The following is a 15,499-nucleotide window of genomic DNA, read 5'->3' on the forward strand; positions in this document are numbered from 1 at the left end:
ACATGCAAATTACAGTTTTTCCTCTACGTAACATCTATGATGCCGGGTCAGTCCTGACCCGGTCTTCGGATTTCGAAAAATATTTTTAATATGTTTGTAGGTACACGTAAATCGCAGCCGTCTCTGTTTACGGGTGTACGTATTCAAATATATGGCCGGAGCGAATTTACCTATGCCCGTTTTCTGTAAGGTATTAAAATCTGGCCGCCGGAGCGAACTAGTATATACCCATGGGAAACCATCTTAAAAAATTTAAATACAATAATTTAGGATTATAATGGTTATGTTTGTTTGTTTTTTGTTGAATTTTAAAGATACTGTTTATTAATACTGACTATTTAAAACATCCTTATAAATAAAATGAGAATGGGTCACGCTTGACCCATCTTCGTAATCTAAGTAAGTCAAATAATCTCCGTACTCCGAAGGTTAATAAGTTAATCCCTCTGTAATTCTCCGGGTCTGATTTGTCTCCTTTTTGAAGAGAGGTATTAGGATGCTTGATCTCCATTCTTGTGGTATTCTGTTTTGTTCTATTATTTTTTGTATTAGTTTTAATAGTTGTTCAGTTAGATCTTGTCCTCCGTACTTTAGGAGTTCGTTCGATAGCAATCAAACATCACATTTATATTCATAAGATGCACAGATTACACCTCTATGTGGCGGTACTTTTTTACTATTGGACCATTAGCTCCGATGATGCCGTTTATGTCGAAAGCGCTCAGCTAAAGAAATAAATTATTTACACACTTTGACATACTACATTTTCATTTCCTTTATTCATTCAAGTGTGTACAAACTTATCAGTCTTTCAACTACCCTTAAAGTTTGCCGTACTTATTTAAAAACACCCTGTATTGACGAAAAACAGGGGTAGTTGTTAAAGTGCCTAACTTATTTATTATCCAACATTATCGAATGAATCAAAAAACAGAATGTTAAGAAAACCTGAGGCTATAGTTGGGTTTTAATTTCAGTATTTTATAAAAGCTAGAACATTCCACAGGGTGTTCCAAAGTTTGAGAAAAAAACACAGTTTGATTCGTACACCCTGTATACAATGACAATGTACCTGTCTAGCAACAATATTATTACAGCGATATTGTTAAAGAATAAGGCTATAACATATGCCTGTTTTTTGTGCCGGTGAGTGTATAATTTATGAAATGTTTCAGCCAATGTAAGTTTACATCTCTGATTCGGTTAATAGAATCATAAGTTTCTGTTTACATTTGCCAGATGCCTTTACCAAGATGGTTATTTATTGTCTTCCTTTTCAATTCATTCTTCTGTTTTGCCCATAGTAATTTTAAACTAATATCAGGAGTTTCCTATCAGGATCTGTTTTCAAATTATCGTCATCAGATGAAACAAATGAAGCATAAATTGGTACAAGCAATAATTGTGACAACTTCTAGACTATACAGAAAATGTCGTGTTGAAATAAACTCAATAATATCAACTTACCAATCTTGTAAAACCAATAACGGCATACTTCATCAGTAGTAGCAAAAACAGTAAAATTTACAGAAAAATAAAAAAAACTAGAAATTTCTAGATGAATAAAAATGTGCACATTTTTGGTAGATGTAAAAGACTTTATATATTGTCTGTCAATCTAACTATATAAACTTACTCTTATTAACTAGATTTTTGGTCACCTTTATTTACAGTCAGATTTAGTCTCTTCCGTGATGTCTCTCCACAAACTGATTTCCTTCTTGTGATAGTATCACATTGAGGAGTAGGTGCGCCTTTTCTTCTTTGAATGCCTACATTACCAGCCTTTCTTCCAGCAGTTGGGGTTTTCAAAGAGCTAGATTTCTCAACAACATTTCCAGTTCTTGACCAATTATCCAATTGAGCTTCTCTGGATTCCTTGAGAACATTACGTATCGGACCAGTATCACCTACGAGCTCTTGCAGTTTTTGGAGAGTAGTGTACATACAAACTGCACTTACGAGTCCAAAATCGAAGAGGCTTGTCATATGTACTACAAAATTTCGATACAAATTTTTTAAAAGCAGTTCTTTACCTTTATGTTGAACAAACATTTGGCAAGCTATCGGAAGTTGACAGTCACCTACAAATCCGTATTTCATTACATGTAAGTTCCACATCTTCATCAGTTCTTTTTCTCCTTCGTTCACATCTGTGAATTCATCAATCATCATTCTGGTCTTATTTTGTAACCATTCAGGATCATTTTCTCCTTCTGAATCGACATCCATTTCTTTAGGGTAAATAGGTAGGCACGTGGTTGTATGGTGGTACAATCTATTATGTCCTGTAATGAAAGGCCGCTGTCCATCAAATTCACAATCATCCAATTCTAAAAATTCAGAGAGACTGGGTTTTAATCTTTTTGGATGACATACTAAGATATGTGTTACTGAAGCACGACGAACTGGCCCATTTCTGGAGAAAGCACAAACTGTTGGTTGTGATATTAAGTCATGTGGAGAACCAGTATAGGAACCATCATACATTTCGTTTATAGCTACATCTATTCTAGCTCCAACAGGTATTGGAACGTAAGTGAATGTAAATCTTGAATGGCAAAGTTTTAGATGTTTAAGTAGAGTATACAATTGGTTGCAGTTTAGACTACACCAAGGACAATGTAAGTCTTCACAGGCTTCAGTCTGCTGACGGGAATTATTGTTATAAACAAATTGGTATACAATTTGCAATTTTTCTTCAGTACTGCCATTTACAGCCAGAGGTATGTTTTCCTTATTATCAATCAGGGGATAAGACTGTGGTCTATCTACGTATTTATCATACGCTTTAGGAGACCAGTTAAGTTTAAATTTAAGCACTGCACCATTCATAAAAGCTTCCAGGTTGTCACATGCTTCTGCTAGATCTTGTAGATTTTCCCAACTGGAGTGCTTCTTTATAGAATTTTTAGAATTTGGAGTCACATCATGTACAACAATGTCATAATCTCCATCGCTTAAGTAACACCTATTGTGCTTATCATAAATAGTAAGTTCTGCACCATACAGCTTGGAATTATCTGTGAGTCCATTAGATTTTCTTTTCTTTGAAGCCGGTTCATCGTCAAGCTCTTTATCTGGTACTACTTTAACTTTAAACAACAAAATAAACGATTTTATCAAAGGTCCACTGGATGGATTAAATGATTCAGTAGGGATACTGATTGTTGGCGAAGTTAAAGGTAGATGCTGATCATCTGGATTAATGGGCACATCAGCTGTTCCCAAGACAACCTGCATACTAGGGGAAGAACTATCTTTACGTTTCTTGTGGCTAATTTTTAATAGCACTGTTTCGACTTGAGCTAACTGAGCCTCATAATCCAAAGATTTATTGTTAAAACCTAGAAATGTTAGGTTTATGTAACCAGGCTGAATTGTCATAGAGTCTTTTCTAGCGATCACCTTATCCAATAACGTGTCTACTTTAAAACCTCGTCTTCCTTTGTGAGTTCTTGACATTCTGTCTTTCATGTAGGTTAAAGTTCTGTTGAGGAAAATGGGCTGAAAATATAAAAAAAATATATATTCAACATCTTAATAAGCTATTTCTGTAAGGTATGAGCAAACTAGTATAAGTTACATATGTATCAAGTCAACAAAATAAGTTTGAATAACTGAATTAATTGAATTAGTCTAAGATACGATATAAGATTGACCGGGACTGATCTGCAATGGATAAAAATTATTGGATACATAATTTAGTATGTTAAAAATTATAAAAAACAAGGGGTGCCCGATCTAATTTTGTTTTGACTATAATTAATTAATAATAAAAAAAAACTTTTTGTTTATAAATTAAAAATCGACCCGGCAGGTACTATTTTAGATTTTTTGGATCATTCTAAACAAAAAAAAAGGTCAGTCTGGTCCCAGCGCTTGAAGTGTAAGGTTGGTTGAGCAGTGAACAAATCGATAAATAATTGTAGTTTTAAACCAGTTGGTGACAGTTTTTGTTATTAAGTGGTGTGGTTGGTGATATGGATTGTACAAGCGGGGGTAAACCCCCCGACCCTAATCCTACAGGAGATTCAGGTGACCCTGGGTCGGCAATGGATCATAGCGATATTTCCAATAATTTGGTAACAAATAATCAAAATATTATTTCTCCGCAAACCGTAAGTACAGATAACATTAATACCAATCCAGTAGTTAATGAGTCTGATAAGAAACCTGACTTGTTTTACGATAATACTGATATGGCGAATTTCACGTTTATGTAGAAAATCGTTCTAAAGAGTTTAAAGGTAAATTAGATGCTTTAAAAGTCGGCGAAATAATATTAACAAACTGTTGTACTATTGAAAATAATATAATTAGTTTTGACTCAATTGGTCGTAATAGAATTAGAATAAAATGTAAGGATTACAAATCGGCAAATTTTTTAATTACCTACTAATAAACATTTACCAGTTTTTCAACAAAACAATTTAGACTTATATATACCGAAATTTATCTTGCACCGACAAGGTGTCATTAGAGATATTAGTCTTGATTTTTCTGAGGAATATATTAAGAATAAAATTAAGCCTTACGATGTACATTGCAAATTTGAAGTTGTATCGGTGAGAAGAATTAATAGAAGGGAGGAAAAAATTATTAATGAAGTTAAAACTACTGAATACGTTCGCACTAAATCGTGTATAGTAACTTTTAAGTCACAAATATTACCGAAATTTGTCGTCATAAATAAAGTATTGAAAGAAGTTGAAACTTATAAACAAAAAGTCTTATTATGTTTTTCTTGTCTTCGTTTCGGACACCTGGGTCTGCAGTGCAAAAGTAGACCGCGATGCAATCGATGTCAGGGTATACATAATACAAAAGAATGCACTACTGAAAATATTATTCCTATTTGCTTTAGTTGTCAGGGAAACCACCTTACTACAGATCTAAAAGCTTGTCCCGAATTTAATCGTCAAAAACAAATAAAGGAAGCCATGTCTTCACAAAATTTAAATTTTCATGATGCTAGCAAACAAGTTCCACGTAATTCATATGCAAATATAACAGCCTTGCAATATAATTCGACTCTTCCAAAAAATGTCGTTGATTCTAGGGTAGTGGCCCATTCACTATCAAGATCTCCTAGACATGATAATCAATTTAACTTGCCTTCTTTAAACAATCAACATAGTAATAGTTATCACTACAATAATGTCCAATCTTCTAAAAGACAAAGACCCAACACCCCAGATGAAACAGAGTTAACAAGAAAAGAAATTATTGCACCTGTACATTTTCCTAATCAAGGTGGGAGTATATTATCTCATCCAAATTACACGAGAAATAACGCAATTTCACAGGTTGAAAACTTAGATTTAGATTTAATGAATACAATTTTAGAATTGGTTGTAACAATTGTTAATACATTAAAAAAGACAACAAACTTAGATATTTCAAAACCAGAAATTATTGAATTAGTTAGTAAACATTTAAAAGTAAATATGGCTTCAACTTCGCAGACGTAACGCATAATTTTAATATTTTCCAGTGGAACTGTCGTTCAGCAGTTGCCAATAAGGAGAACCTTCTTTTTCTACTTTGCAAATATAATATTCAGGTCGCGCTATTGTCCGAAACTTGGTTTAAACCAGGAAAATATTATAATTTTCAGGGATATAACTGTTTCCGGTCTGATCGGAATGATGGTTTTGGAGGCTCAGCTATTCTTTTAAACAATAAAATAATATCTGAAGAGGTAAAACTTAATATTATTAATTTTCCATTTACATTTACGTGTGTGTCTATCAAATTATATTCATTTGACAGTCCTATTCACATAATTTCTATTTACATTGAACCTCGCACTAAAATTACTTGCCAACAATGGATTAACATTCTAGAAAAAATACCTAAGCCCTTTATACTCGGGGGTGATTTTAACGCACATAGCTATACTTGGGGCTGCGAAGTTGAAGACATATATGGAAAATCTCTTCCGGAAGCGGTAGAATTTTGTAATTTAAAAATATTAAATGATGGATCTCCCACACTTGCTCTTACTCAAAGACCTATAGCAATTGATATCACTATATGTAGCCAGGACATAGCAGATTATTTAAATTGGAGCGTACTTCAAGAACCATTTGGCTCAAATCACATTCCGATATTATTATCCTGGGAAAATGGAAACACTACACCACAATAAATGAACACACATCAAATTTGGAATTTAAATAAGGCTGATTGGAATGCATACTCTGCAACTCTGACCTCCCTGAACGCTCCCAAAACCTACCAAAGTTTATTAGAGAACATAAATTATGCAGCTGTTCTAGCTATTCCAAAAAAAATCTCTTATATAAATACTAATAAAAGATATATACCGAAACATTGGTGGGATATAGAGTGTGACGTCGCTGCCAAAACTAGGAAAGAAGCCTTTATCAGATATAAATTAAATCCTATTCTTGTAAATTTGATAGAATATAAAAGATTAGATGCCATTGCAAAAAAAAACATTTAAACAAAAAAAGAAGAAAAGTTGGATCAAATATTGTGAAAATCGAAGCTCAAATACGCCTATTAAAGAAGTATGGAAAACAGTGAACCGCTATAAAAATAGAAAATTGTCGAACAGACTTCCTATCAATCCTGAAGCCAATTGGATTGAGGAGTTTCAGGCCAAAATATCTCCACAATGGGTTTCCTGTGAAGAGGTACCACAGCAAATTACAACAGTTGGAAAAGATACTAGTTTTTTAACCGAATCATTTCAATTATGGGAATTGAAACGGAGCATTAAGCAAACTAACAGTGCCCCCGGTCTAGACAACATATCTTATTCCATGATATTTCATCTACCTGATCTGTACAAAAAGGTTCTTCTAAGTATCTATAATAAAATTTGGTCTAACGAAACTACACTTCCCAAGAGTTGGAAAGAATATATTGTTTTGCCAATAAAAAAAACTGGCAAACCTGATAACAAGGTTAATTCATATAGACCCATACCTCTGGCTTCCTGTTTCCTTAAGACCTTTGAGAGGATGATAAAAAACCGTTTGGAACAATGGTTAGAAAGAGAAGATATACTTCCCCAGTCGCAATATGGATTCCGAAAATCTTTATCCACACAAGACGCAATAACAGCTTTGGTAAGTGCAGTTCAACTAAATTTTACATATAATATATCTACAGCTGCTGCATTTGTTGATGTTTCCTCGGCTTTCGACAACGTTAAATTAGATATATTATACCATAAACTGGTCCAAATTGGTCTTCCATCCACTTTCTCATGGTTTCTAATATCGATGTATTCCAATAGATCTATACGAACTAAAATAAATAACAGCCTGACGACTCACCGAACAGCGAATGTAGGACTACCCCAAGATAGTATTTTAAGCCCTCTTCTATATATTCTATATAATATAGAGATAGAACAATATGTCCCACTTAATTCTCGCGTAATCCAATACGCTGACGACGTTGTGATTTATACCTCACACAAGTCATTGGACACTTGCAGCTCTAATCTAAGACTGGCACTTAATTCTCTACAAGATCTTTATGAATCTTTAGGACTTACAATATCTGGCTCAAAATCAGAAATTTGTTTTTTCTCTAAGAAACATCAGGTCCCGCAAGACAGTTTTATATCGGGACAGCTTGAGTTCCCAATAAAGAATTCAGTAACATACCTGGGAACAATTTTAGACAGAAAACTGTTGTGGAAAGATCACATCCAATACACTATTAAAAAATCAGAAAATGCAATAAATATTCTAAGAGCCTTTTGTAAAACAAGTTGGGGTGCTGATCCCAATATTGCATTATTATTTTACCGATCAATGGTTCGTCCTATTCTAGACTACAGCTGTCACTTGTATGGTTCTGCATCTAATACACACCTCAACAAAATAGAAGCTCAGAAGAATAAATGTTTAAGACTTTGCTTAGGATACCTAAATTCTACTCCAATAAACATCATGGAATGTGAAGCAGTTGAACCTCCATTGCAATTCCGAAGACAATGGATAAGGGATAAAATAGTTACCAAAGCCATATCCAAGGACATTAGCTATCTCCACGAAATAAATCAGTTATCGATATTAGAACTGACCCACAGACATTGGAGAACAAAGAAGGATCTTTTGCACACCAATAGTTATAGAAAATTATCTAAATATCAATCGGAACTATATATTAGTCGACTTGCTCCCGTATATAAATATAAACCAGATGTATTATTCTCGATAGGAGTAGAAACTCTATATATGGATCCAAATTTACCACGACAATTATTCAATCAAGTTATTCAAAATAGGTGGCCTAATTACCAATACTTCTTCACTGACGGATCTAAGACCAACTCTAATACAGGTTGTGCCTTCTGGGAACTAAACACTAATAATTATAAAAAACTCAAACTTCCTGTCGAAGCTTCTATATATACCGCGGAGTTAATGGGTATTCAAATAACTTTGAAATATATATCTCAAAATAATATAAATTATAGTGTTATATTCACAGACAATCAAAGTATAATTAAGATATTATCGAACAAAGAAAACGCAAAAAACCTTAATCATATTGAGGTTGAAGTAATAAAACTTTATCATGAAGCTAGAATTTCTGGAAATAATATAATTATTTGCTGGATGAAAGGACATTCTGGTGTACTGGGCAATGAAAAGGCTGATAGTTTAGCTAAGGAAGCAGCAATAAATGGAGAAGAAATATATAACAACTATATTCCGTATACAGATATAATCAGTGTAATCAAAAAGAATGTTGTAACTCAATGGCAACATCACTACAGTTTGTCTACAACCGGTTTAAATTATAAAAAATGTAGACCTATATTACCCGTTAAGAGATGGTTCTGTAATCAGTCCAATAGGCACTTCATTAAGACCTTAAATAGAATAAGAGCCAACCATGCTCTTACACCTTCCTACCTACATAGAATGGGTTTAATAGAATCGCCAAATTGCATATGTGGAGAGCTTGGCAGTCTAGATCACATCATCTTAGAATGTAACCAGAAAGAGAATAGTACATCACAGTTATATGTAGATCTATGTAAAAATAAATGTTTACTTCCAATAAATCTAAATTTAATAATATTTTATAAAAATATAGAAATTTTAAAATCTTTATATGAACACACCAAGAGATGTAAATTTAAATTATAACCTGTCATCAAATATTAGGCTTTAGTATTATCCCGACAACCTTTGTTTTTTTTTGCCTAATGTTTTCTTACCCCCCTAACCGTGGCCTAATTCTGATACGTCTACTATAAAATGTCCTGACGGGCCCCTGGACGAGAAGTTATGTTACCCAGTTTTCTTCCATGTTTCTCTAAAATTTTCCTGCTTTAGTTTTAGTATAAACATATTTATAGATAAAAAAATAATAAAAAAAAATATATAAAAAAAATGATAATGAACAAAAAAAAATATAAAGAAAAATAATAATAAACAAAAAAAAATATTATATAATAAATAAATAAAAATGTATATATGTGTATGTGTCTGTATATTATATTATGATATATGAAAATGTGTAATATATTGTAATTTAACTTGTGAAATTGCGTTAATACCAAACTAGACTGGCTACTTGGCTATGCCAAGGCCATAAAAAAAAATAAAAAAAAAAACAAAAAATGTCTGTTGTAATTTCTCTCTTAAGTTGGTCGATTTCGAGTTATAAACAATATAAAACAGAAAAAAGAACAAAAGGACAATTTTCAAAGCTCAAAAATATGTAAAAAATATCATTTTTCAAATTACTAAGTATCTAAATTCAAGTTCAAACCTTATTCTATCAGTTCTTGATAAATATTTTGGACTTGTTTCATTTTAAAACATTGTTTTTAAGTTGTTAACGCAGCCCCATCGCCGGCTACATAACTCATTAACAATTAAAAAATATATTGTAGAATAAGACATATCAAACATTCTTATCGGGACCTAATAGAAGAATTGAACTTGAATTTAGGTAATTGTAATTTCAAATTGTAATTCTTTTACTTGTATTTTTGAGCCTTTAATCGTCATCTTTCGTTATTTTTTCAGTTTTAAGTAAATTGGTTATACATAATTTGAAAACGATCAACTTGTTTGGAAAAGTATGCAGTGTTTATTTTAATATTTTACTTTATTATTTTTTTATATTTAACATATTACTACTTAATTATGTAAGACGATTAATCTCTGTTAAAACATATAATCTTATTTTATATTGGTGTTTATCACCTACATATCATAAAATATTTTCATTATATCAAAGTTACATATAGCCCTAATCTCTTGTTTCTTCTGATTCTTCACTCAAAAAGTTCTTTAAAAGCCACTCAACATTTTCTTTATTAAACCAATATGATACTTTAAATTCACGATCACACGTACATCTTCTTGGTTTATAATATTTTTGAAGTTATACTTCTTTACGATCGAGGGTGAAATTTTATAATTCCCTGGCGCATGCGCAGACAGACAGTATGTAGTTCGTTGCTAATCTTTCAAATTATGTATGTATAAGCGCAAATAAGTCATTAAAATAATATATTAGTGTTTTTAGTAAATGTATTATTTATTATAATTTTTGTGTATTTGGATTTGTCTTCCTCGGGAATAAAATATTTTATAATAATAGTAAGTATATTTACTTTAAATTTTAAAGTATTTTTATACTTCACTTGGTCTATTAAATTTGTCAATATGTATGAGAAATCTTGTAACCTGTCAAAGCAAAGGGAGTATAGCTCAGTGGTAGAGCGTTCGACCGGAGATCGAGAGGTCCCCGGTTCAAATCCGTGTGTTATCGAACTTTTTGAAGTTATACTACTTTACCGGCGATATGAGGGTGAATTTTTATATGTTAAAACCTATGATCCCGGCGCATGCGCATTATAACTTTGTTCTGACTGGATGTTCAAATGACATGTCAAAAATTATTCAATATGGCGGCTGTGGCACAGCTGTAGTTAGATTATTTATGGTTGTTGCGTTTTAAAATTTGTGTGAAAAGAAACAACAAACAAAAGTTAGTTAATAGTTATACTGCCTTTTTAAATAGTTTTCATATACCTATATTTTTGGACTATTTTGGACAAGGAAAACTCATTATAATTTGGTAAGTAGTTTTTATTATAATCATATTGTATTATACATTTGGATTAGGTTGAAATACAGTAGACCGTCGATTATCCGAACTAATTGAGGGACATAGGTGTTCGGAAAACCGATTTGTTCGGATAATCGAACTACAATATATTGATACATATTTATCCACAAGTGAATAAAAGCCATATTTATATACCTACATATTTATTTATATCTTGATAATGACAACTAGCAACTAAACAAAAAAGTGCAGTTTTTGCAACAACATAATTATTTTTGGATACAATATTGAAGAAAATTGAAGATATTTTAAGCGTCAATTACTAACGCTTGCTCGGTATTCGAGTGCGGGACGCGGGAGTCGATAGTTCGAATAAGCGGTCGTTCGGTTGATCGACGTTCGGATAATCGACGCTCTACTGTACATTTATTTTCTCCAGAATGGGGATTTTAGAGAGAAATCCCAAATTAGGTCCGATTTTTATTTTTAAATTATGATTTTTTGGCGTAGATTTATTTATCTAGTAGGTATGTAATGCTTTGATTTACATACTTAATTTGATTACCAACAAAAGTTCTACCAATCTTCATCTAATATATTGTTTTCTTACTGTTTTGTTATATTTTAATATTTTCTTCCACAAAATTTAAACTACATAATTTAATTATATTCAAAACAACTGTCAAACAGTAAAACGTTCAGTTACCCTATTTTTCCACATGACAAATAATGTGTAATTGGACGAGTGAGTCTAGGCTTCGATTACGAATCAAAGCGCCCCGAAACTCACGGGTTTGATTCCCGATGCAAGTTTTTATTTTTTTATGCATTTTATGATTGTAAGTATATTTGTTATATAATTTTTTTTTTCAGAAAATGCGTATTTAAAATTTTTGCCAACAATTATTATCGTTCAGAAATCATTTTTTCTTTGTAGCATTTTTCAATGTGTTTGTGTGCGTTTTATTCTTTTATTTTTTTTAAATTTTTGGTATTGTCTTAAAAATCACATAATATGTAGTAGAAGTATAACTTCTTACGTGCGTACAAAGTACACACAAATTCTTTTTTTTTTTATTTTTAGTATTGTTTTAATAAAAATTTTTGGAAAGTAGTAAGTAAAAATTAGTTTAATCTTTAAATACAAATAACCTGTTGAAAGTATATTTATTTCATTGAAATCATATAATAGAAGTATAACTTCTTACGTGCGTACAAAGTACACACACATTCTTTTTTTTTTAACACAAATTAAACATGAACTCAGCCTTAGCTTTGCCACCATCAAACTGAAGTCTGGTAACTACTAGACTCGAAATTTACGGAGTAGATTCTCATCCTAAAGAGCATAAAGATATTTTTATTCATATCAAAAATGAGAATATTCTCACAACAAACTGTACATAAGAGTACCTACTCAAGTCGAGTCTGGTTCTGTTTTTTATTCATACCACGTGGAGTATTTACTCCAAAATTTGGAGTGTAAACTACTTTTTCATTTTTATTCATACGAGCCAATATGTGCGTATTCCTGTGACAATAATATGTAGTATTTTAAAACCTTTTTATATACTTGGCTTGGTTGGTGTCCGGACTCCGCAAATTTTGTAATCCATTTTAAAAATAGTTCTAGGCTACCCAGACACCTGAAATTTTCAGGATAGCTTAGAACTAGCTAACAATGCAATATTTGACTGCGATTATACAGGGTGATTAATTATTAGTGGGGTGAAGCTCCGTAGATCTGTTATAGTAATGTATAGCGATAAAACCTAATAACAAAAATTGTAGAGAACTTTGAGCTTCACATTACAAAATTAGTTAGAATGTTACAGGGTGTTCGATAACATAGTGGCAGACCAAACCTATGTTTTTTTTAAATAGAACACCCTGTATTTTATTTTATATTCGAAATCTTCGTTACTTTTCGATTACAAAAATATAAAGGTTTGGTATGTTATACAGGGTATTTACAAAGTTATAATATAACCAATTTTGTATGAAAATCGTAACAAGTTTAACTACCTGTATAAATAAATACAAGCACAAGGTCAATGGTTTATTGACGTCATATTTTTTTATTTATTGTCAAAATTTTCCTAAATGGTTGTTTTGCTAATTTTCTTTATATTGAATACAGGGTGAGTCAAAACGCAAGTACATTATTTTCTCAGTAATTATAAATAGAACACCCTATATTTTATATCATTATCGAAAAGTACCATTACCATACTATAATTTTTGTATAACATTCCCTATGTGTAAATTTATTAGTTTTCGAGATATTTTCATTTCTCAGAGCAAAATTATTAATAAATACAGGTCTAAATCTTTCCAAATTTTAAGTAAGCCATGAGTGATTAATTGTCTAAAACTTACAAGTTACGATTACTGATTATCAATCTGTAATCAAAGTTGGCTACAATTTTTGTTATTAACTTTTATTACGATCTATTACTTATAACGGATCTACAAAACTTTACCCCACTGACCAATCACACTGTATGGATAAATCGATTTTTTTAATTTCAAACTATTTTAAATATGTGACTAATGCAAAGATATTTTAAAGTTCGTTAATAAATCGATATCTACAAATTGATGGTGCCTCAGTGGTATTGTGCCTCAGACTGCAGATCGAGAGGTTCCCAGTTGGAACCCGGCTGTTTCGTATCTTTTTTTAATTGTTTTAATAAATAATTAAAAGTTTATATACTTAAAATTATATATACCATTTTAAACAACCGTGGTATTATAAAAAATACTATTTTATACTAGTGTAATTTTTGGAATCATAATTATAAATAACAGTTAATATCTACACCTACTAAAAATTCATATTTTATAAGTTAATAATTACTGTATTCTTTCCAAACATGTTGTGTCCTATATATCGCACTAATAATACAATAGTGTCGTAACTCAAAATGTTTCGAATTTGACGTAACACTATATTCAGACGTAAAATTCAATTCCTTACAAGTCAATAAAACCGTCGCTTTAATAGTGCAAAAAATGAATAAGAGATGGCGCCATAAGACGTTATTCATGACTGACCGACTGTCGTTATCGCCATCAAAATATTGCGCCATTTTTAGTTGCGGCCACCAGTGATCGGGAACGTACGTGTTGCTTTGCTTATCATTTTGAGTTTCCACGTTATTGCTGAATCAGATATGTAATTTGCATTTCTACATTTTGAGTTATTGCATTCTTGTTGATTTGAACCTAACCATAACATTGTTGTTTTTCTACTTATTACACTATTACTGATTTACACAAGCGCGTTTTAAAATAATATTTTTACTAACGACACTATTATTGGTTCAGTTCATTATTTTTAAAATGCTACACTATTGTTGAATCATAACTTTAAACCATTTTTTTGTTGTTTGTAAAACATTTATTAATCATTATCTATTTTTCACTCAACGTATAGGAATAACTCATTTAAAATGTGCAGCAGTGTTATTAAACAAGCTTACTAAATACTAAATATTTTATAAATTTAGAGTTAATACACTCTTCGTGACATTCTTGTTCGTTTCGTCAGTTACCTATGTTAATAATTACTTAATTCATTTTTAAGGGAGCGATTCATAGCAACAAGTGATTGTGAGCGATTACTTGTTGCTATGGCAACAAATGTTGAGGATGACGAATAGGAAAACTCTTCACCGTCGTTATTCCCACTGGTGAGTACAAATAATGAACCTGGTGCCCATATAGAGAACAGTGACGTTACGAAAATATAACCGGCACCTATACCTTCACCATTTACGAGTCATCAAAGTACTTCAAGAAATTGACGTAAGACGTAAACAGTGACCTTTAGTAAGGTCAGTAATGTTGAACCTATTACAGAATACAGAAAACCTATAGTTTGTTTCGATGTCGAACAGTAAAACCATCAAGTAGCTCTTCCTCAAGAAGGTCTTCAAGAAGCTCTTCATCGAGTAGCTCTTCTACTAGTAGCTCTTGGAAAACGCAGAAAACATGGCAAATTACGCGGAAAACATGGCAAACAACATACTGTGGAACCGAAGATCTATGAAGGTGTCAAACATTTTATAAACGCTATACCACGGGTCGAATTACATTACCTTAGAGCTCAGACGTCATGGGAATATATCCACATCCAGTGTGACAAATCTTTAGCTGATTTATATCGAGACTACAAAGATAAATGTGCAGAAGAAAACTTCAAATCATTTGCGTCTGCAACTACTTTTAACCGCATTTTTACTAAAGATTTTAAAATCTCTTTCCATACACCAAAAAAGATCAATGTGATCTTTGTGAAAATTTTAAAAATGCTGATGAGGATGGAAAAAACAGTATTGTTGTGACGTACGAAAACCACTTGAAAGAAAAAGAACTGTCGAGAAAGGAGAAAGAAAAAGACAAAAATGCT

General features: G+C 31.8%; 1 protein-coding gene across 1 annotated transcript in view; it reads right to left on the minus strand.

The window, feature by feature from the left end:
* Positions 1-1,577: 1,577 nt before the first annotated feature.
* LOC114329858 (polycomb protein Suz12) overlaps positions 1,578-15,499 on the minus strand; it is a 33,564-nt gene continuing 19,642 nt past the window's right edge. The window contains exon 3 of the mRNA XM_028279117.2: positions 1,578-3,507. Coding sequence (XP_028134918.2) covers positions 1,642-3,507 — 1,866 coding nt within the window. The 3' untranslated portion in view covers positions 1,578-1,641. The remainder of the gene's footprint in view (positions 3,508-15,499) is intronic.

This window comes from Diabrotica virgifera, chromosome 7 (genome assembly GCF_917563875.1).
Source record: "Diabrotica virgifera virgifera chromosome 7, PGI_DIABVI_V3a".
In the NCBI taxonomy this organism is placed as follows: domain Eukaryota; kingdom Metazoa; phylum Arthropoda; class Insecta; order Coleoptera; family Chrysomelidae; genus Diabrotica; species Diabrotica virgifera.